Source organism: Haemaphysalis longicornis, unplaced genomic scaffold, assembly GCF_048455015.1.
Source record: "Haemaphysalis longicornis isolate Haplotype H1 unplaced genomic scaffold, Haemaphysalis longicornis Haplotype H1 scaffold_8, whole genome shotgun sequence".
Classification (NCBI taxonomy): domain Eukaryota; kingdom Metazoa; phylum Arthropoda; class Arachnida; order Ixodida; family Ixodidae; genus Haemaphysalis; species Haemaphysalis longicornis.
This window is the reverse complement of record NW_027526445.1, coordinates 71,059,461-71,082,563: the sequence shown is the minus strand read 5'-3', so window position 1 is coordinate 71,082,563 and position 23,103 is coordinate 71,059,461. Positions and strand designations below refer to the sequence as shown.

Sequence of the window (23,103 nt, the reverse complement as noted above, 5' to 3'; positions counted from 1 at the left end):
TCAAATCTAACTTGAAGGGAAACACGTCGACTGGAGTATGGGACCATTTTTTCCGTTTCCGGGGTTCACCCATCACAGCCACGGTGGCTGCTTTTCAGATTGAGTGGAAAAGCGGAAATCCCATTGTGTTGAGATGTTGGCGCACGGCAAAAATCCACAGGGGATCAAAATTAATCCGAAGCCCCCCACTACAGCGCGCCTCTATAACCCATGGGTTTTTTTTTATCACAGGTGTCAAAAAACACGCGGGCTATGAGGCACTTCGGATTAATTTTGATCCAGTGCGGACGACCAGCTTCGGTTGGTGGAAATGGCCGTCGCAGCTGGCACCACGAATGGGGTCTTGAAATGAGGACACTACTCCGCAATTTTTGTGCTGGCGAAATTTATTCTCTCTCTGTCTCGCTCTCTCTCTCTCTCTCTCATAGCTCATGTGTGTAGCTTCGGTGCGCTAAACCCCACAATCAATCACGTTCACGTCACGCAGCACGCGCTATTAATATACAACTTTTACTTTTCAAAATCATAGCTTTCTTGCGGAGCGTGGACATTGCTCGTCGAAGCTCTGTTTGGGATAGCCTAATTCGGCTGTAAAGAACTCGCAATGAAGGCAAGAGGAGTAAGAATGCATTCGTAGACAACCCTCTGAATTTCTGTAGATTTTCTTATGGTACCTTTCACCATTATTTCTGAATTCTTTTTCTCCAAATCGTCTCCAAAGTTAACTGGCCTCCAGCGAGAAAGGGCAGCATGATGTACGCTCCTCTGCCCTCTGGGACGCTATTTTATCACAGCTGCTCAAATACGACATTGGTTATCTGAAGTTGTGCGGGTATTAGAATTTCCTTCCAATTTTCTGTTTCACATTCGTTTAAGTAATGCATTGCTGACGTTAATGAGTTGTAAATACTTGTACCAGGCTCACAGTTGCGGAGATCCTAGTTGCGCTTTCATTGACCCTTTCTGCGTACCAGGACAGTTCATTTATTGACCTGCTTCCCGTGCACTTGGCCCGTAATGACGCTAACCATTCAAGCTTGCGCGCTACTGCGGCGGTTTCTTGTGCACTGTTCCCGTGCTGATTATGGGGTTTCATATATTCTTCGACGTTAGCCGCTTGTCCCCTTGAGAGAATCGACGAGTGGTGGGAGGAACTGGCGCACTGATTTTGGAGACTTGTGTACTTCGGTCGTTCTCTCATCCGCATTTATTCTTGTCAGTCGCTCTGAGACCGCATCTTTTGTGTTAGTGTTTTATTTTCCTTGCAGTGAATACTTTTATCCCCGTTGGATGACTATGTTATTAATACGCCAAGGGACCGGCCTTTATTAAGAAGGAAGGTGGTCAAACACTTTTGGTCATGTTTGTACAGTAGAAATAATATGGCTTGAGGGGCTGAAGTTTGCGTTCGCTCCTGTCCTCCATCCTACTTCCCTTTGGAGAAGAAAAAAAAAGAGGGCTATTGACACAGAGAGAGTCGGTTGGGCCTGGGGGCCTGGAGTAACATGGGTGCCTGGTCATTTTAGAGTTTCTGAGAAAGCGGATAAAACAAGAAAGGTGTCGTGCTTGCGTGGTAGAGGGAAAAGCTGGGGTGCTTCAAGAGGATTCCGAGTCAAGCGCGTCGAGACTGTAGGCAATCACGCATTTATCCTTTGTTAACAAGGTCGCCGGACGCATGCAAGAGGCTTGGTATGGGGCGGACGGGCCGGGAAGAAAAGGTATTCGGAGAAGGAGGAGAAGGAAGGGGACTAGAAGTCTTCCCACAAGAGCAGCAGAATGACTGATTCCAGGCTGAATGTACAAATCATCCGTTTATGCATGGTGGATCGCGATTATTTCCCGAGGAACAGCACCGCTGAGAGAGGCATTTCTTGCAGAGGGAGAAACGACAACTTCCAGCGAAGCGACGTATTTTCCTTTCATACTCCTTCGTTCTTCAGAAGAGTCGCATAATAGGCGGGGCACGGGGCCGGCGGCGCGCCGAAAATTTTGCCTGGCGGCGGCGGCGGCGTACTCATTCCCGCGACTTCGGCGGCGGCGCAGACGGCGCGACCAAAACAGGCGGCGGCGGCGGCGTGGCGCGGCGGCGCACAGGTCTACCCTCAGTTCTTGCCTTTTGCGGATTCTCTCGTGCCGGCACAGTGCCAAGCCAAGTCTGTCTGGGCGCGCGATGCGAAGGGGTGAAAAAGCGTATTACGGGGCGAGCTATGCTTCCGCCGTGACTTATCTGTAGTCTGTCAGCGTGTGTACCTCTTTGTTGCGGGCCGTGATGACCCCCGCGTTCTCTTTTTGTGCAAACCCGCCAGGGAGGGGTGTTTTTCTGGGCGTCTTTTTTCGGGTGTTCCCGGGGCCCGTTTCGCGCGCATTTTTCTCCTTCCGCGCCGTCGTCTGCGGAGGCGCGCGTTCGTGTCCTGTCAGAAGCGGCGTTTTCTCACCCGTCTGATGCACGTTTTCGCTCTCTTATTTTTGTCGTTTGCAAGGTATGACCAGGGTCCTTATATGGCTAAGCGCCCGCATAGCATGCATTTCTTCTTTTTTAGGGGCTTAAGCAGTGCATGTTGTAACGGTGAAAATAACTGCTGGGGTTCGTAGCAATAAGAAAAACTGCTTATTTAGATGGGTGCGAACTTGTGCCCGTAATTCCGCTGTCACCGTTAGCTACAGTGTCCAAGAACCGCGCCTTCGTCTTTGGTTGGTTGGTTGGAGCCAGAACAAGAATGGCGCGTACCCACTCTGGGGGATTGGCCAAGTCTTGCCCCCAGCTGCTCACTTCAGCGTCTTCACTTATTGGGTGTGGACAACTGGGTCTGTCTGGCGCGATGACGATAATAATGCCGTGGCAATATTACCTCGTCTGCTGTGCTCGATTCTGAGGGTGTTCTCTTGAGAGCCGCCTTGAAAAGAAGAGAGAGAGAGAGAGAGAGAGAGAGAGAGAGAGAGAGAGAGAGAGAGAGAGAGAGAGAGAGAGAGAGAGAGAGAGAGAGAGAGAGAGAGAGAGAGAGAGATCCCTGGTGTCCATCGCACGTCGCAGAACAAGTCGGCCCGGAGTGATTACGATGTGTTGCAAATCCGAACCATAACAAATTTACTAGAGATGCAAAACAACACGACAGCGTATATAGCGCGCGCGATACGCTGCTGCAATAACTTATTTCGCTTCCAGAGCGGACGATTACTTTTAACTTTGATTGCCTCGATCCTGCCTTTTAAATAAACGTGTTTTCGAGCATAAAAAGCGTCATTATGCGTAAAACCGCCTGCCACAACCGTGTAGTAGCGCCTAGTTTGCGATAACGAGTTCATACGTGGCTTCTTTGGGTTCTGCAGACGCAGTGTGGCGCGATGTCCATTCATTCTAGCGCCTCCCCGCTAATTCGAACTCCGCTTAATTCGAACAATTTTATGGTTCCCTTCGAGTTCGAATTAACGTGCTTTTACTTACTACTAGTATTGTATACTCAAGCAGACATTGGCCAGTTATTCATACACTTTGTCGCCAATACTATAAAGACAACTCATTGCGGTATACTTATGCGCGCTTGTATGTTTCGAAACGGTCTCAAGTCAAGGCAGGGTGAAACGTTGAAACACATCTTGGGGCCGGTGGGGATATTTTGACGACTCGCTTGCCAGAGTGCGGGCAGGGGACCGTTTTCATCGATTTTTTCTTTAAGAGAGACTCGTGGCTACATGTTTTGCAGGAAAGCAATTATGTTACACTGAATCCATGATGCGTAGTCGCTTAACCCAACCCTGGCATGCGTTAACCAACTGATTTACTGCCAACTTGCGCGTGTACACAGCCAGTAATCTTGCACTAAGTGATCGTTTGTACCACATATTTTTATGTTCTCATATAGGGACGTCGTCACCAGTGTCACATTCTTAGGAGGAAACGTCGGTTCTGACCGATTTTGAACGTCCCACGAGTCGTTTCGGTGATTTTTCGCTTCTAATCTACTTATGAACTACTCCAGCTACGACAAACGAACTACGTGAGAAAAAAATTAGAAGCCGTTCCACTCAATGTGAAAGCTGTCAGAAATGCAGAGCAGTGATTCGCCATAATATCCTGTATACCGCCGTTATCCGCTTACTGCTACCACCCCATGCAATTCAAATTTCCCGCCTTCGCAGTGCTCGCGCGCCCCCTGCCTGAAACTGCGCCAGCGGGAGTTCTGTTCTCTTTGTGCTTTTCTCCCCGCACGTGCCGGCGTTGCACTGCCATCGTAAATTGGGCCCATCTCCCCGCGAGGGGGACTCGAGTAAATGCGTCGCATATGGGGTGGGTGTATTGCGTTAACGTTTAGTGTTTGGGGAGTTGGTGGTAGTGAATGCGTTGTATCAGCAGCTTCTTGAAGTAGTTTGAATGAGTCAAGGATATAAGGCGCGTTCGTAGCCTCCCATTCTGTGTCGGCTTTTTGGCGCAGTGGGTAGAGCACCATGTACATTGCGTTCCGCCCGCAGGGTCGAGGGATCGAAACCAGGCGCCGGATAGTATTTTTTTTATATAGTGTAGGGGGAGGGGTGCGGACTACGACGACGGACGTCAACGCGGGTGACATCGTGAGTTACTGAAATGCTCTGCATTAAAAAAAAAAAGACTGTGTCACGCATTCAGCGCAATCTTTTTTACTAAACACACGCGCGTGGACCATATTAGGGGCGGAATTCTGAGTTATGTCTGTCTCGAAAACGCCCGTTTCGCGTCCGTTTCAGTCGCGACGTATGTGAACTTGGGAGGCGTCGAACCAATGGATGTTCTGCGTCACATCCGGTCGTCTGCTTTCAGCCAGTCAGGGCTCGCTCGAAACGGACACTTCGAAACGGTCATGAAAGGGATAGAAGTGAGAATTCCCCCTGGTCCGCCGCTTGGGCGGGGTGGTACGCTACGTGAGCTATTGCCGTTCTTCAAACACGTAGCACACTGACCGACAAATGAGTGTGTACGGGTCCGCAGAAAATCGGTGAGACTCAAGACCCTTGCAGCCCCTGGCGTCGTACGTAGCCGCGACATGGGCGCAGCCGTACCGCGCCCTACGTTGTCGTCTGCGTACCCAAGTGTGGTCGTCTGCTACAGTTGGCGTGCTCCAATTAGCCTTTTCGAGGGCGCATTTGCTGTTGCGACAAAGCACGTCCGTCCTCGTAGTCAAGAGAACGGGTTCCGCTATCAAGATTCCGCGCCGTGTCCCGCCGCGCAGCGCACCTTTTAGATGGGATAATTTTGGAGGGGGGGAAACTCGGTGGACCGTATCGAATAAATACGTGACTCCAATCGCAGACGTTTGTAATCGCTAGGGCAAGCGACACGGTGGAAAACAGGCTCATCAAAATGAGATGAGAACAACGCTGGTGCTGCACCCGAACCCAGGATAGGTGCAGTTCTGGGGCAATGAAGACTTGAGCAAACAGGCTCGATATTCATCTTCGACAGGCGGTCGGCGAATGCGGCCGAACAAAGAGCGCATCGCGCTTCGGAGATGAATAAATACGCCGCGCCGGCCGAAATTCCGCTCCCCGTGTCTGGGCAGCCCCGAGGAATTACAATGGGCCCATTTAAAAGGCCGGGCCGGTAGGAAAATAGCTCGGAGACGCCTCTAGCGGGTGTGCGCGCGTGTATCTTATCTCCCCTCGAAATCGGGCCATGAAGGGTATACAGGTATTGATTCTCCGATCGTGGCTGCAGCGGCGGCGGACGATGGAAGCACGCAACACGCTTTGTTTGCGAAGACGGCCTAATCGTTTTGTAGACGTTTACAACGCTCATTGCTGCATGTTCTTTGTTTATTACTTCCATGTTTTTGTTTTAGAATCTTGTAATACTCGGTGGGAAGCGTTTCGTGATGTCTGTGCGTGCTTGCAGCTGGTTCTCGTTCGCCTGCCAGACACTGACGTATTGGTGTCTACGGCACCGCGAGGCCTTATTACTACAAGAGCTGTAGTCACGGCAACGCCCCTCCAGGACGCGACGCTGATGATGAGTAGGGAAGCTGAGAGGATGATACGAATGTGATAGACTTCGTAGTCAGTGGCTTCCGATTGTCTCTACACCAGTGCTTGCATGTCAGTTTGCGCTGAGTACATAATATTACATATATAGTAAGTTAATGTAGAAAAACAGCATACCCGAGACGATTTGGCCATGCTGGCTGTGTATTCGACCTGAAACCTGACAAATCGGGAGAGGCCTTCGTCTTGCAGACATAATAGCATGATGATGATGATGATGATGATGATTGTTTATATTCAACCCGCCCAGCACCTTCCTTCGATCTTACGTGAGAGAAAAGTGCACTTTGCTGGTAGCCGGCTCTTTAAATACGGCGAGAAATCCCCCTCTCCAAGGTTGCCTGTTTTCACGCTTTTCGTGAGGAAATTGTAGCCTATGATTGTTTCTCCGCACTTGCTTTCAAAGCACAAGCACTGCAAACTTTGAATCAGCATCTATCTATCTATCTATCGATATATATATATATATATATATAGTAAGGGCCTTGGTTACTCGGTGAGGTAAGGCGTTTATTTTACGACTAAGCCGTCTCGGAACACCGGACCAGCAACCAACGATGATGATGATCAGTCTCGTAGAAGGCGAAGCGTTCCTCGATGTGTTTGGTGATGGGGATACTGAAGCAGTGAAATAAATGATTTTCTACACTTCGGAGCTTCGCGCTCACAATATATATATATATATATATATATATATATATATATATATATATATATATATATATATATATATATATATATATATATATATATATATATGCCGGCAGTATAAAACGCCTAAGGAGACATAGGGGAAGGGAATGGTTTAGGCTTTTTTTACTAAAGTTAGTGAATTTTTCACTTTCGAGATCATATCGGACAACGTGGGTTCGGTCGCCACTCTGAAGACGTGTTTTTCTTCCTTTCTTTCTTGCGTAAATATATAAATGATAAATTCACGAATTTTAGCTGAATATATAGCTGAATGTAACCAAACTTTAGTAAAAAAAAAGCCTAACCATACCATTCCCCTGTGCTTTCTTTGGCCGTTGTAGACTTCCGCCCTTTCTTTCTGTATTTCTTCAACGAGCCCCTCCTTTCCTATCATATAACTTCTCCTGTTGATTGTCTTGCTTAAGTTCGATTATTTTCCATTTATGCTCCACAGCAGTCGTTCAAAATAACCGCCGTGTATAGGTATTAGTTCTGGTTGTTTGTCTCACACGAACAAGCCTGCGCGTAAAAACAGCCTCGCTTTTCCCTCATGCTGTGGCGCCACTTGTTGGGGCTCTCTTCCCCCTCCTCTCTGTTTCTCTCTCCTCCGTGTGGCAGCGCCCCTGCCGGGGGTGGTTTTCCGGTTTCGTCTGCTACGCTCGCGTCGTCTGCTACAGCCGGCCGGTTCATTGTGCGAAAACCGGGCGCCCGGGCAGTTTGCCTTTGGCGGTGGATGCGGAGAGCGTTGTTGTGCGTCGTCGTCGTCCTCAGAGAGGGGCCGTGCGTCGTCCCTGTTTCGTTTCTGCGTCCAAGCGAAGCCCGAATGCCGCGATCGTATCGCGGGGCACGGTCGTCTGTCACCTAGTTCGCTCGTTGACGAACAGTATTTTGACCGTTGGAGGTCGTCTGCCAAGTCGATCGTCGAGCTTTTCAAGCGTTTAGAGTGCAGCGGTGTTTGCGATGGATTTCACTCCAGCAGAGTTGGGGAACCTCTAATCTCTGCCCGGGTCTTGAAACCGGCGTTGTTTCCGTGGTCACTGGTCGCTTCGGAGTGCCTCGCAGACGGTATTGAAAACTGCGGTGTGAGTTACCTTGTGTCACAGTGTCATGAACTCACTTGGTCTGCCACGAGGTGTGCTCTAAAGCGTGTGCTCGTACACTCCCCCCGAAGAAGTGTGTTCATCGTCGACTGTTCTTTATCGGACGTCTTGACATCGCGCCCACGACCATGAGGATTAACGGGCATAAGGAGGTTCGCTTCCAGGACACGTGTGATGAAGCAGGCGGCACTCAGGAGCAGACGGCGCCGGACGAAGGTGAGGGAGTCTGTGAAAGTGCTTCGTCCGTCTTCTTCCTTGCTTTGTTTGGGTTTAGTCATACGGCGGCAAGAATTGTCGTCTTGGACTTGTTAGCATTTTATTTTTATGCGTGAACGGTTAAACCGCTTGCTAGATATGATGAGATGACGCGGACGAGGCCATTAAACTTGTTGGCACGTACCCGCGAGGGGGCAGTGGCTAGGACTAGATCGTTAAGTGTTTCATGTTGGAGTTTGTTAATTTATTATTATTAATTTTTTTAGGAGACGTAGGGGCGGGAAATTAATATATCTATATCATGCCTTCGAACGTTTTCGTTGTCTTCTCAGCTTATTTTACTTCCCCGACAAGGTTGCTTCCGTATACCCATGTTTGTGGAAATTAATTGTTTTGCGGTCGCCTTGCCGGCGCCCAGAAAGGATTCTCTAGATGTCTTGGAAGTGTGGACTGACGCGCACTATAAAAAGAAACCTCACACCGCCCGCCCGCCCCTTCGTTGCGTGCGCGTTGGGTGGCAGGTGCTTTCATGAAATGTCTTGCTACGTACACCTCCTCCCCCCGCCTTCCACCGTTTATTTTTTGCTTGGCGCTTTCATATGAATTTGTGCATCAGACAAACTTGCTTTAGTTGTATTATCGGATGAGCCGAACATGTTCGGGTGGGTTTCAAGCAACCCAATTTGGGATTGCTTGTCGTTTTCCATTTGGCGTTCTTCTCAGTTAATTAGCTTAATGAAACTCGGAAGAACCTGAGACGAACCGACAGGGGCTGTCAATCTCACAGTTTTGATGCTACTAGAATGGCATATAGGACCGGCGCGTTCATGCTATCTGTTCGACTGGTCGTTATTTATATCTGCTGGGATAAAACTTTCCCCGGCTATGTGGTTGTTCTAACGTTATACGTAGTATCGGGATAGCGGTTATGAAACGCGAGTTACTGAACCATACTCTTCCAGCCATGCATTGACGACCTACGGGAATTCCGAGTAGTTTTACCACTAGACCATGAACTAATCATGTCAAGTAAATTGATCTTGGAGTAATCACAGAGTTCTCGTAGCGGCAAATTGCAGTATAATTTTTCCAAGGTGTGTGTATCTGCATTAGACAGAGAAGTGCACAGGGCACAGCGAGAAAGTTGGCTTTGCCGCAAACCGCATTTTGTTCACAGGCACGATTGAGCTATACTGGGTTACAACTCAAGAACAGCACCACCTCATGTAGTGCATCACTCCGCCAAAGCGCCGGACCCGTGACGTCGGTGCGCGCGCGTTTTGAAAGGGGTTTGCGATGAATGCGTGATATCGTCTGCCTTGTCTCACGCAGTTTGTTTGTCGTCACTGGAGTCGTTTATAAGCACATTAAGTCCAAAAAATCACGGGAACGGCTCCCGCCATGTTCAAAATATTCCCAGTAACGACCCACTTGCGCCGCGCGGAGAAACATCCGGCTACGGTGATAAGGCACAGCGGCAACTTTCGGCGCCAGTCGGCAAGCTTGAAGAGTTCCTCGTTTGAAGCACTTTTCAGGCATTCCGATAACTGGCCTGCAGCTCAGACAGGAAGAGCTAACGTTTTCTCTGCGAGTTGTGGTTGAGTTTGAAATTATCATGTTGGTCGAGGTGGTTTAATTAGCGCCGCACCCAGATGCACACTGGGACGCCTGGAACGCCTTAGCTCTCTCGCTAAAAAGCACAGAATGAAGACAAGGCAGTTACGCGGAACTTCTTTCCCGTTTGTTTTTCTGGCCGTGCACAAGCAGTTGCCGTCGCTCGCGAATCGGCGACCCGCGTTGCCGCCTTTTATTGCACTCTCTTCTTTCTCCTTCTTCTGCGAGAAGCTTGACAAGCCCGAGTGGAAACTGACACCAACAGCTGCAGTGCCAGAACCCCGCGCGCGTCTGCTGTTGTTTTTTTCTCGGCGCGCCCGTGTTTTCATAAACCACGCGCGGACGCCATTTTGTGTAAACAAACAGACCGCCTCGTAACACACAGTTTCCATCGGCGAGGGCACAATCCCCCTTCAGACGCGCGTTCCCATTTGTTTTTGTGGGGGGCTTGAGTGCAAATATTGCGCGTGAGGATCGCCGAAGCGAACGAATTGCATTTGCATAAATTCAGAGCACGAGCGATAAGTTACCTCGACGAACGGGTTGGAAGTTTGGCGTTGATTGCGCCCTGTACTAATATTCCTAATGTCGGCGTCTCTCGGCGGCTTCCGAAACGCTTCGAAGAGTTTATCCTACCCTCGTTTCCGCTTCATCTCCCCGGTACAAATAAATAATAAATAAATAAGCACTGCTCTCGCGGTTTCTCGTTCCTCGCGAGACGACGCTCCGGTTGCACTGAAAGGTGCGCGTCCTTCGCGCCATCGTTGCATGCATATGGATGAGGGCACCGGTCGACTTTGCGTACGGCGCATAGCGCACGGCGTTGTAGGCGCCGATGGCTCGTCGGTGGGTCCGGCCCACTTTCGAAAGTGAAAAGGGAAGTTGTGCTCGCTCGCTCGCTCGCGGCGCGAAAGGCGAGTGCCGCGGAAATTCTTCGCGCTCCCCACGCGAATGCCGGCGCGTTTATATTATGCTTCTTACTACAACTGGGTGGGTGCCGTCTCCCACGTAACGTGGGCCGACCGCCGCGACGGCGAGGCTTCAAAAATAGAACGCTTCGTTTTACACGCGCCGCGGTGAGAGGAGGGCGGGTGCGCTCTTTCGCTCTGCCTTCTGTCCTCTGTTGGGCGATTGAAATGCCGCGCTGGAATGGCCCGCCCCTAAATGGTTTGCGAACCGTCTGGTCGTGAAGTTTAAACGGCCGGTTTCGTTCCTGACATTGATGAGCACGCGCGCGCAAATTTGAATTTTCATTGGCGTCTAAGCGTGACATGTTTAATTAATCGTTTGGAGCGATTAGCTTTTGACAGCGAAAAGTTAACGGATGCTATAGACGGTGACGCGGTGACCCACTGTTTGACGCTTGAAGGGACGCTTCGAGGCTGAGCGATACTCGAGAGGGGTCAATAGCTAGAGCCCTGTACTGTATACAGTCCTGTCCGAAATCTCCTTATGTGTACGCGTTGTCCCCGAACGCTCGCATTAAAGGCCAACTGCGCTCTAATTTTACCTCGGCCAAGTTTGCAGATTGTACAGTACGTACCACCAAACACTGGGACATGACTGGTAGCACCGTAAAATGCGTGGTTAATAATTACGAGCGTTTAAAATAGCCCTCTTGCGGTCGACGCTGACCTGCCGACGGATTACCCAAATAGCCATGAAGCGGAAGTGGCAGTGTGGCCGGCTTGCGCTTTTAAAGACGATAGTCTTTCTTGGGATACTTAAACGCAGAAATTTTGGTCTGTTTGTATGTCTGTCTGTCTGCTTGTGGCTCGATTCAGCCAACGGGCCAAAGTGAAACGAAGACTGCGCAATACTCTTATATACTCACGGCCAAATGTAAACGTTTAAGACGGGTGTTAATGTTCGTACTTGTCAACATTGTTGAACAAGAACATGACACTGCGCAGGTATAAGACAGAAAATCAATACGTGAGTGATATTTGCAGTGTTTGTTTACTATAAATTCACGGATGCCTGGCTTTTGCTACAGCAAATGAAACACTACATCAACTGCTGAAAACAGTCGCGTGCTGTTGCCCGCGCGTTTTAAAGGCGGCGTTTAAAAAAATCAAACGGAAACAGCGGGGAAAGGTTCCACTGGATAGGTTTCACGTTCCGCTTGGAACGCTCGTGGAGTAGGGCAACGTGGCTATATAAGCGTCGTAGTAGGACGCCTCGGTTCGCGGGCGTCTTCGCCGTACGGCAGCGCTCGCATCGAGGCACCGACTTGGAGCAGGGGAACGCGGTAAATTTAAATTGACTTGAGCGAACTTCTAGCGCGTTATCTTGTAGGGAACGAGACGGGAGAGGAATAACATGAGGGGGGAGCGGGAAAGCGAAGAAGGGAGGCATTTACTTGCCAGGGGCGCCAGTCGACTGTCGTCTTTTGTCGACATTTGCAACGAAAGGAGCCATTTTTCCCCTACGGCCAGGAGAACCGGTCGAGCTCCGCTGGGCCAACACCATTGGCTGGGCGTGCTTCTCCTACTAGGGCTGTTGCGAAGGCGAAGCGTTGCGCGCAGGTTCCCTCCGGCTGGGCCGGCTGGAGCGTCACTTCAGCCTGGCCGTAATGGCAGCGCTCTTCTCAATTTCGGTTTCAAAATCTTTGATTTTTGAAGGTCGCTTGCGCCAGGGAGACGAGTGTTTCAGATAGCATATTTTGCATTTCGCATGCCTTTTACTCAGACTATATGGAAATAACGTTTTCAAGAGGTTGAGATTTTGAGTGCAGTTGGCCTTTAAATTCGACTGTACTTGCCACTTGCACGAAACTTGGGCGGCTTATTATGAATTTCGCTATTTATGCACCGTACTCGACTGCGGCCACCTTGAGAGCGTTCTCTTCCTGCAAAGCTCGAAGGTTGTACAAAACGCCTAGGTCTTGTTCTTCATAAAGAGAGAGAGAATAACTTTAAAGGACACCAGTGAGCCGTCGCACTAGCTTGCAACGCTATATGATAGAACAAAAACAAAAAGAAAAGAAATACTGTAAAAATGAAAGGAGGTCATTTGGTGCTGCCAAAATTTTCAATCATAAAACTCTGTCCAGTTCTGTGCTCCGAAGAAACTCCAATAGAGCTTTGATTGCACGTGTAGCCTGGCTGGGACCCGACCAAGGACCCAAAACAGCCCTCAGCTCAAGTCCCGAGCTACTTCAGCTCCTGGATACCGCTGAGCTCTCTGCACTCTCAGAGTTACAGCTTGCCGCAGTCCAAGTGATCACCGCGGCATCCATCTTCACATTCCGTTCATCCGGTTAGGGAGGACGTTGTAACGATGGTGACTGCTACGCGTCTTCGCGAACGCAGGGCCTTTCGCTGTTAGTTTGACATGCATTGTATTATTACTACTCAGATAAGATGGAAAGCCGTCTCATCCCCAATTCTGAGCCGTTGTACTAAGTTGCTGCAAAGCATCACGCCGGAGTTTGGCTTGTACGATTGTACGACGTTATATGTACAGTGAAACCTCGATAAACCGTACCTGACGGGGACGCGAAGAAAGTTCGTACTAACCGGCACTACGATTTATCCGAATGGATTACACTAAAGGGAAACCGAGTGGGGGTTCGGCTTAACTGCGTATAGAAACAAACTACGGCTTATGCGAGTACGGTTTAACGAAATTCCACTGTATATATATATATATATATATATATATATATATATATATATATATATATATATATATATACACACACACACAAGAAGCTTTCCGACCTTGGTGTACTTGTAATTAGAAAGCGCGCCAGTCCAGTGACCGCCATTTCGTACACCCGAAAGAGTTGCCGTGGGGGTCGTTTCGTTAATTAAGCTACGGAAATTAATGACGCGTCAGTACAACCCTCCCGTGGGACTCGTTGGTCATTAAGCATTGGAAATGGCACCAGTTATAACCCGCAGACTGGCGCCGGTGTAGAGTTGAAAGAAGACATGGCGGCTCGGTCGAAGTGGTGGTTGCTCTGACTCGTGGATCGCTGTTACTTAGCGCATAGACTTCGAAATCGTGAGCGGGAACAGCGTCTGTCGTTGCTCCCCTTGTTCGCGATGCCGGCTCGTCCGCGCCTCCCCGCGCTGTGTTCCACTATCGCCTCTTCCTCACTCCATGAAGGCTCACGGTATCGCCCACCCCTCTCTTCTTCCCCCCGCATCGCGCCTTGTTCTCTCACGGCCAGTGGAGTGTCTCCTGACGTGCATCACCTCGGTTGGGGTTGCGGGGATCTAAACACTATCCACACCAACAGAGCACCAGAGCGACCGACAGCAAGCCCTCGTGCAACGAGCTCTGGACGCAGCTCGGACTGGCGGCCTTTTGGAAATAAGAGGCTGAACACATCCTGTTGTGCTCAGTAATAGTCTATTCCTCCTCCTCATATCCCCGTAAAACACCGGCCCGGGAGAAAGAGAGAGAGAAACTTCAACCACAGTTGTAGTGAGCACACTTGTGGTCGGGGTCTTCAGCCCAAGAGTCCGCGGGTATATGGCCGGCTATCTTCGCCGTTGGAGCTAGCAAAAGCATCGTTTCAGGGCAGGAGCTGGCCAGCGTGCTCTCCCACTGCTCGCGTGAGGGGTTCGGGTTGGGGGAAGATCTGGGTTTAGTTGGCATTCCCAGACAATGTGGTATCAGTGCCTGAAGCTTGGCAGTCAGATGGGATCATAAAGAGTAGGATGGATGGCGTGCAGTCGTGTTGGGTGTGGGTATATGTGTTGGTCTGTAGTCGTCTCAGGTTGACTTCCTGTCCTTTCGTGGCCCGATCGGGGACTGTCAGTTGTCTCGCTTGTCGGTAATGTTGAGTAATGTCGGCGCATGTGAGGAGTTGCTTCCAGGTCCGCTCCGACTCTTCTTGCGGTGCCCAGTGGGCGAATTCTCGGGTCAGGACGTGCGCTGTGTGGTTACCGCGAAGAGCAGAGCGGACCGGTGGACATGAAGGTTGTGTCGTATACGAACACCGCATACGGCTGCCAAAAAGAGAGCCGGAAAACAAACTGCATTGCAAATCGTGATTTGGATGTGGCGGTGACCGGTAGTTCCAGATTTAGCTCCAAGCTTCCACAGTGAGGCGCGCTCAACCCCTCCCGACCTTTCCTCTCTCAACTAGGCCTCGCGCCATCCCTATCAATAAATTATCCCACCAGTATAAGTACAGAGCGAGAAGTGGTTGGCACGCGTCCCTGTTGCGAGCTCGTTCGCTTCGGCCAAACCCCGGAAGTGTCAAAGAAGCGGGAAGGAAGCGCCACGTGTCCGAACACGTCCGAGAACACGCGTGTCGCGCTGCTGCTGTGGGAACGGACTGCGGCGCCGTTATATCGAGCGCGGCCGTATATCCCCGCGACCCGGAAGCTGGCTCGTGCGGGGCGAAGATACGAAGCTTTTGTTTTGGTCCCGGTGCGTGGATAGTGCTAGTTGCGTGCAGTGGTGCAACAACTACAGCCCCGATTATACGAGGGAAAGTGACTGCGCCCGCTGTCGCCGCCCTTTTTCCGTTCGAGGCCGGGTAGAGCGCGTGACCGTTTCCGTAATTGATTGATTGATTGTGGGGTTTAACGCGCCGACGCAACGCAGGCGATGAGGCGCGCCGTAGTGGAGGGCTCCGGATTAATTTTGACTACCTGGGGATCTTTATCGTGCGCCGAAATCTCGTACACACGGGCGTTTTTGCTTTTCGCCTCCATCAGAAAAGCAGCCGCCGCGGCCGGGAATCGAACCCGCGACCTCGTGCTCAGCAGCGCAACGCCTTAGCCACTGAGTTACCGCGGCGGGTGTTTCCGTAATGCGCGCCGAAGGACCCTGGCTACCCGATCCCATGCTGCACCGTAGACTCAACCTATGTTCGCCTCCTCGAGACAAGTGAAGGCGGAAGGGGCTTCGCGCGGTGTTCCGCGTTCAACACCTGAACGTGCCCTGTCGTGGCGCAGGTGCGGTGTATATGCGCGTGGCCTTTCGAATTTGTTATCCTGGCGTCGTCAAGTGACGGAATGAGCAGGGGACGGGAGAGAGACGAGCGTTGAATGCGGCGAGGGGCGCCTTTTCACGGGAATAGCGACAAGAGTCGACACCACGACCCCTCGGATGGAGTCTTATTATAGCCGATCTGCGCTCGCGATCTCCATCCACGCTGACAGGAAAGCGTCGCCGCTGGCGTCGAGAGAGGGCGAGAGAGAGGTGACTCCTCGCCCCCCTTGTTCCCCGTTCCTTGATCCCGTCCTGGTTGGCTGCCGCTGTCGGGATTCGAACGCACGACCTTGAGGGCTGGTCGTGGTGGCCGCGGTTGCGTCGCTTCCTCCGCGTGCAGTATACCTGCAGCGAAGGACGAAATAAAAGCATTCGCGCTGCACGCTCGCAACCTTGCTCGGTCGACGCGGGCCTTCACGGGAATAAGCGGACGCGCCGTTCTCGCGCGAAGCGGAACTTGCGGTTTGTTACGGCCACTCCAACAAGGGAAGGAGGAGCGCTATTTTTGGCGGCCGCATATTTTCACGGAATGGTACCGTGCTTTGGCGGCTACACTCATTCGTTATTGTTCCTCCTATGCTTGCGAGAAAATCGCACCCTCCCTTCGATAATAGGGTGCTTTTACGCGTTGCACCAGGGCTTCCAATAGTCGCATTCTTAGGGTGTGCTTTATAATGGGTGTTGAAAAAAGGACTAGTAATCGGGCCCGATTCCGGTCTAAAAGAAATGGATTAACCCGTGCATACGCATCACATTCTGTGATGAACAAAATAAAAAAAAAAACAGGTGAATGGGGACGCTAAGTATATGGAAGGAAGCGCTTATTTCATCGCAGCACCTTGTGAACATGGAGTGAGCGCCTTACTATAGCCCCATAAATGTAGGTTCACGCCTCCGATCTATAAGATGTTGGTGTTTAGCAGGATTGGGATCGCTGTTAGCGATTCGTTTCGCACGCATGGGCAAACGAAACTACCGCAACGCTAGCTGGAGAGCTGCTTTTCGGGTGAGGTTATGGGGTCGGACTTACAAGCGAGAAACTTCCTTGACTGCTAGAGAGAACGCTGCGAAATGATGAATTGTGCGCTAAAAATACTGCATCCGACATACGACGAGTGACAGTTGACCGGCGTTACTTGTACTCGGGTGTTCGCAGGGCCTGCGAATGGTCTTCTTTGTGCGTATACACCAACCACGGGACCGGTTTTCCGCTTTTCCGTAGCGTTTCTATGCCTCGCACTGCAGGTTACGTGGGATTTGGCCGTTGACTGTAAAAACGAACAAGAAGTCGTTTTGCTGTGTGCGCATTCGTATATTCGTACGCGAACTTTACTCCCAAACCTTGTGGGCAGCACCAAGCGTATGTTGCTCAAACTTCCCTCAACGCTTCCTTCAATATGGTCCCTCCCTCTCTAGTTCTCCAACCTGTTACCTCCTTTCACCACCACTCCACACAAGCAGGCGTTCGTGTGTTCACCCCAAGGCGCGACAAATTACGCCTGCTGGTGGCCTTTCCTTTTCCTTTAATGTTCAATAAATACACGCATAGACCTGCACGCAGTGTGTTTGTGGGCATCGCTGGCGGGGCAGCCAGTGGCGGTATGCGTGTACAGCCAATCAGCGGCGGCGCGTCAAAACTGCTCCGCTGCTGTTGTACACCGAACGCGCGTGAACATCCGCGAGTGCTCGGTCGATTGGCCTCGATTGGTTGTGCGCGACCCCGCGCGCGACCCTATCGACGCGCCAATCTGCTTGGCAAAAGCACAAGCACCCCTGTGCACTGTGGGAAGTCCTTGCCGCCGCGGGTATGACGCCCTAAACTTGCGTACGTGTGTTGTACGCGACGGCCGACGACACCTTCCCCGTTCCCGCGACGACTTCGCCCCACGCCGCCGATCGCCATTCTGCAGTTCTTCCTCCTGAGGCGGCAAACAAAGAGGAAGCGTGTGGTGGTCCGCGTCTGCGTGTGTCTGCGTGTGTACGTGCCTTTGCAGGCGCTGGTCTTCCGCGCCTGTTTGGAGGCCAAGTCCTTGACCTTGTTCTTTGGCCGGCTTCGAAGGGAATGTGCCGGAGTGGTGTGCGAAGCAGGAATAGGAATTTCCTCGATCGGAGGTTGGCCCGGGGGACGAAATATGGTATGAACGGGGGTCGTAGCGAAACTGCCGCTTATGAACAGGTACAAAAAAAAAAAAAACGTAAACGTTATAACGCGGCTACCTTTCCTCCAAATTATTATTACGCAACACGGGCGATATCAGGCTACGGTAGGTGTTACGGTGGATGTTACCCCGAAGAGGGAGCAACTCCCCTATGCTGGAATTTCCTCCACCAACCTGCTTCGGCGTGCCGCCTGGCAACCCCTTGACTCAAGAGTACGGGCCTCAACAGTACGACTGATGTGCCACGTTATGTCCCCGGTCCACCAAGAATTGCCCTACGGGCCGCGCCTGAGCCAACGAACAGGCCGTCTTCAGCCGCTCCTTACGCGCACGCAACGCCATGGCTCATCTAGGCTGCCCCGTGCAGCAGCTCTACGGCGCCAGCTCCCATCTGCCTACACTGGAACATTCCCGCCCGATGACGACGACCTCAGGACTATAATGAGGGCTGCCCAACGGACTGCGTAGTGCAGCACTGGTGTAGTCAGGGGTGAATAGCTATGAACATTGGGACCCAGGCTGGGCCCGCAGGCCTATTGGTATGGGCACACTGCCTTCTGCGGCCCTCGCAGCTAGGCTTGGGTATCCCAGAACATATGTATGCTAATAAAGTATTAATTATTAGTAATTAGTAATTAGTAAACACAGTTAGAATAAGGATAGTGTTGCCCGTATATCTGGGCTATGCCTTCCGAAACTTTCAAGTATATGTTAGCTCGAACACGCAGAATTACGAACATGAACAACCATTAACCCACCAAGTTATTGAAGACGAACCTACCCGACGCATGCAAAAATAGGAAATTATTAGTTGACTCACTGGGCAACCTAGTCGAGACTATCAACGATACATATCCAACAATGAGAGCACCAGACAAAACAGAGCAGCGGGCAAAAATTATGCATTAACACTGTACAACAAAAACTTCGTATTATTTCGAGGCCAGTGATCAAGTTGGAACGAAGAAAATCAATGAAATAAAACGAGAATTCATAACACAACCGACAGATCAATATGTCGTTATTCAAGGAACGTCGATGAGAATTAACACCAAAGGCTGCGCTCGATTTTCGGGTATGTATTGTGGTTATATCCTTATCCATGCCCGTTTTTTCCCCACACATCTGTTGTGACAATCTGTCTGAGCGCAGTGATATGACACATCACAACCAACCGTTAATCAATAGTAGGTATGCGGGTTGGGGATTTTCTTTTACTTTGCGTTATATACGCGTACATACACGCGCACACGCAATTGTCGGAGAAATAGCGATATTTACCCTTAATAATGTTTCCGAATTGAGTGCACAGACGGGGCAGAATTTCTTTCTTCCCGATTTTTTTTGGCGACGTCGTCTACAGTTGTGTATATGACGGGATAGTGTTTTACACATTGAAATCACAAATAGTGGGCGTCATTAATTAACGTATGAGGCTTTGTATGCCCACATCTGTGCCGTCGTGGGTGTGAGCCGTGAATTTAATTTACGGAGCCGAATGGGAGTAGCCTCCGCTGCAATCGCAGGTGGCTGCCCTCCATGGCTCTCTAGTTTGAATAGTTAGCTGGGTGTCATGGCGGGGGCTGGGAGAGGAACACAAGAGAAAGGGGGAGAGAATAAACGTGAATGAAATCGAGGAAAGGCTTCGGAGAAGCGTACTCGTTCCAGGAAATCTTGAGCTCGGGCCGCATCGGGCTATAGTGAAAGTGAATTCACCGGTGGCCGCGCCAGGAGAGCAGCTGCTTTCCGCCACATTTTTGGCATAATAAATAAACGTTGAGGACGTACGTGATAAAGCTGTAGGAAAATCGTTTCTTCGTATAGAGCGGCCGTTTTTTTTTTTCTTCTGATTTTCACAAACCGCGTCGTGTATAGAAACATGGGTTTGTCCCGGCAAATCTTCGCTTCGGCTCTTCAGATTTTTTTTGTTAGCTTCACACGAGCGAGGCGCGTGAGAACGGTTTGTTATTGTTTTTCCCTCTCTCCTTCATAACACGTTCGCCTTTGTTTAATCGGTATCAAACGTCGCCCCATACGTATCACCAGAGTCCTTCAATGCTTTTGGAGGACTCTGGTCAGGCATTGAAGGACTCTGGTATCACAAAGCCTCCTTATGAAATGGCGCTAAATCGTCTCGCGACACGAAATTCGCGCCAATTCTTCAATACTGTGACTTTTCTTAGCGCGTGCGACACTCCGCGAATGCTAACTTGACATGCTCACTTCGAACACATCGGCCCTCCTGCGATTAGGCAACGCCGTCGTAACATAGTTTGTACCGTCGGCGTTGTATTTTTTTTTTCGAGAGTTCCGCGACGAATAGTTTTTACAGGCACTACGTTAGCCCTGCTTAATTAAAGTCTCATTTGCGTGTGCTTTCTTCTTTTCCGTGTCGTCAATCTCCGCGGCGTGCACGCGTGCGTCGTGCGCTTTTACGGCTGTCGTAAATTCCAAGACAGGGCGACGGCTCCTTGTATCTTTTGCGGGCTGTGTACGCTAATGAGTGGCATTCTTCTTCCCCCCTTCTTTCTGTCTTCTTTCAGGTGCGTACTTGTTTGATGTGACGTTTAATTATTTCTTAACGCATAGGCCGGGTTACATATTGCAGGCGCGTCACGTAACTTGGACCGAGAATTAGGGCGAGAAAACCTTCGTGGACTTTTTTTAATATGCGGAGCATATCTTGGTAAAATCCTGGCAAAGTTTTTGCGTCGATATTTTGCCTTTGTCCTCTTTATGTGAAGCGGTGATTTACGGCCCGTGGCGAAAGCATGCTTCCGCTATAAAAACAGTTAACGCGTACACGAAGTATGTATATGTAGAAAGAACCATGGTCCAGACTGCTAGCACTGATGGCGCTGCTTATACATGTTAAGAAACGAGGCGAGCTTTTAATAGAGACCGATTTCCGAAATCCATTTTCTCTCTAAGGTGATCAGTGCACCTATTAGGCTTGGGGTTGCATTCAAGACGAATACAAAAAAAAAAAATAACACTTTTAGGAGCGAGAATATTTTGAAAAAAAAAAAGCTTTTTTACTGGCTTTTCGCTGGGTTAATAACTTGTTGATCTTAGCACAATTTCTTTACAACTGTAAATATAGTAATGTATTATTGGACTCAAAAGTAACAGCGGTGATTATCTCCGTAAGATGTGCGGTGATCGTCTGTTGTGCCATCTGCATATAGGATGCAGTGACGCAGGTTGATTGAATTGACAGGATGGTTAATAGGAATAACAACGAATAAAGGACCAAAACGCACCTTTGGGGCACACGTTGGTTAATAAACTCATATCCCGAAAAAGGACGGCTACATAAGTTGACCATTGGTTATTGTAAAAGTCGATTTTCAAAAACGTTAACGGGTGACCCGCTTCCCCAGCGTGCATGAAATGTATTGAAAAGGGTAGCTTGATAAGCGGTGTCGAAGATCTTGGTGATATATCCAAGAAACCAGCCGACATATTAACGTGAGTTAGTAGATTTTTAATAGGATCAATTAAGGAAATTGGGGAGGCTGCTTGTCCAACTGACTAAGCGAAACCTAATTGGGAGGGTACAAGGATATTGAATTTGTAAAAATGATTGCCTAACCGACCTACAAATATTTTTTTCAGGAAGTTTGCTGAGAGTAGAAAGAACATGAAGTGGTCGGTAAATGCAAATTAGTTTTGTTTTCTTCATTGCCTTTTACAACGTTTTTCAGATGCACGATCGAGGATGTTTCGCATAATGTAGTCACCCAACGTGTAGTCTCCGCGCGTTCCCCCCCTCCTCCTCCTTTTCCCCAAACACTCAGTAACCAATAACCTGTCGGAGTGGCGGCAACTAAACCATCCTAGTGTCATATTGTTCATAATGTAGGAATTACCAAAAACTACTCGCTAAAAATATCCCGGAGCATCTGATATTGTGACGTTTTTGTAGCGTAAGCTACACTGGCCGAGGTTGAGTGGTTTCGCGTGTGCCGTAAAGGGCCGTTCTGCGCAAGCGCAAGCAGCATTGGATTGGTTTGGATCGGATCGGATCGGCTTGGATTGTATTTGATTTGGATTGGATTGGTTTGTATTAAATTGGATTGTGTAGGATTGAAATCCAATCTAATTGGAGTACGGGTGCTGAACCTTAGCTCACGCTACGTATACCCTGACATAGCCGAGCTAAGCCACTGCTAATTTTTTTTGTTAAGTAATTAGTATAATATAAAATTGACTACTCAATGAATGTACGCCGAAACGTGGTTAAGATCATCAAAACATAGACGAATGCAACAGTTGCCGAGAAGGTTTCGGAAGATTTTTGAAACCTTCAAGGAGGGTGCTGCATATTGAAATGACGTACCATCTGATTCAGCGCGCCATTTCAAGCGTCGCACTGTTCGGCACACTCCGTTCGTGCGCTGGGAGTCTCAGTGCCGCGTTGCCCGCCGCACTTGCATTTTCCGATATTTCCATCAAGCGCCACGAATTCTCACCCGTTCAAGGAACTCGCGCGTATACTCTTTCCGTCATTCGGCACATTTTTCGATGTTCTACAAGTTACAACTTTGCAGTTGAATATTTCCGGTAGACTCACTCGATCAAAAGGCGATTATTTTCGGCACTAGAATTGTAATCGTTGTCCAAGGTGCACGCAACACGCTGTGTAACCAGTCTGCGCGCAAAAAAAAAAAAAGAAAGAAAATGCACCGCACACCGGTTTGTGCCGAAGGTTGCTGGATGATGGATGATACTTGCTTCGGCACTGGCGACTGCAAGCCTGTTCTTGGGGTGTATCATTAATTTCCGCCACAGTGAGGGGTGTCTCGAGTTCAATTTTTATGCAGTCGGCATTTTTGGGCACGTAATATATATTCCCTTCAGAGGAGGCCTCCTACGAAATAATTCTGCGGGGAACTGGGGTTCATGCGTGTTGTCTCAGCGTCTGATTAATTATTTAACTAATAGTTGGCAGCCAGCTTCAAGGAATTCATGCGTAAGCATTCTTTGCGGGGCACCGAAACGCTAACAATGTGGAATTCCTTGTATCTGCGCAGAAGTTCGTTATTGGGGAAGTTAAATCATTTATTCGTTACCATACTAAGAGAAAAAAATAGAAAACAAGAAGTGAAAATTTTGCAACCAAGTGAAACGAAAAGTCGTTCAGCGTGGCTCTTGATAGCCACATAACCTTCGTCCGTCCCAGCAGGAAACTAAAAGCAACAAAAATATGTGAAAAGTTTGAAAACGAAACAAAAGGAATAAATGAAATGGCAAAGGTCTGTCTGGTCCATCGCCCTTGTGCAATTAACTAAAAAAATCCCGGGCCATTTCCACTAACGGGAAACCTGATGACGGACGAAGCACGCAGTGTG

The 23,103-nt window shown here is 49.7% G+C and overlaps 1 protein-coding gene across 6 annotated transcripts in view; it reads left to right on the top strand.

Moving 5' to 3' along the window:
• LOC144149517 (echinoderm microtubule-associated protein-like 2) overlaps window positions 1–23,103 on the top strand; it is a 170,782-nt gene that overhangs the window by 37,835 nt on the left and 109,844 nt on the right. For 4 of the 6 annotated variants that reach the window (XM_077681127.1, XM_077681126.1, XM_077681125.1 and 1 more), the window contains exon 1: window positions 7,415–8,018. The exons of 1 other annotated variant lie outside the window; for it this stretch is intronic. In XM_077681127.1, the coding sequence (XP_077537253.1) occupies window positions 7,931–8,018 (88 nt within the window). In that variant the 5' untranslated portion in view covers window positions 7,415–7,930. Of the gene's footprint in view, window positions 1–7,413; window positions 8,019–23,103 lie in introns of those variants that run through there. One more of the 6 variants, XM_077681122.1, reaches the window with a different exon arrangement.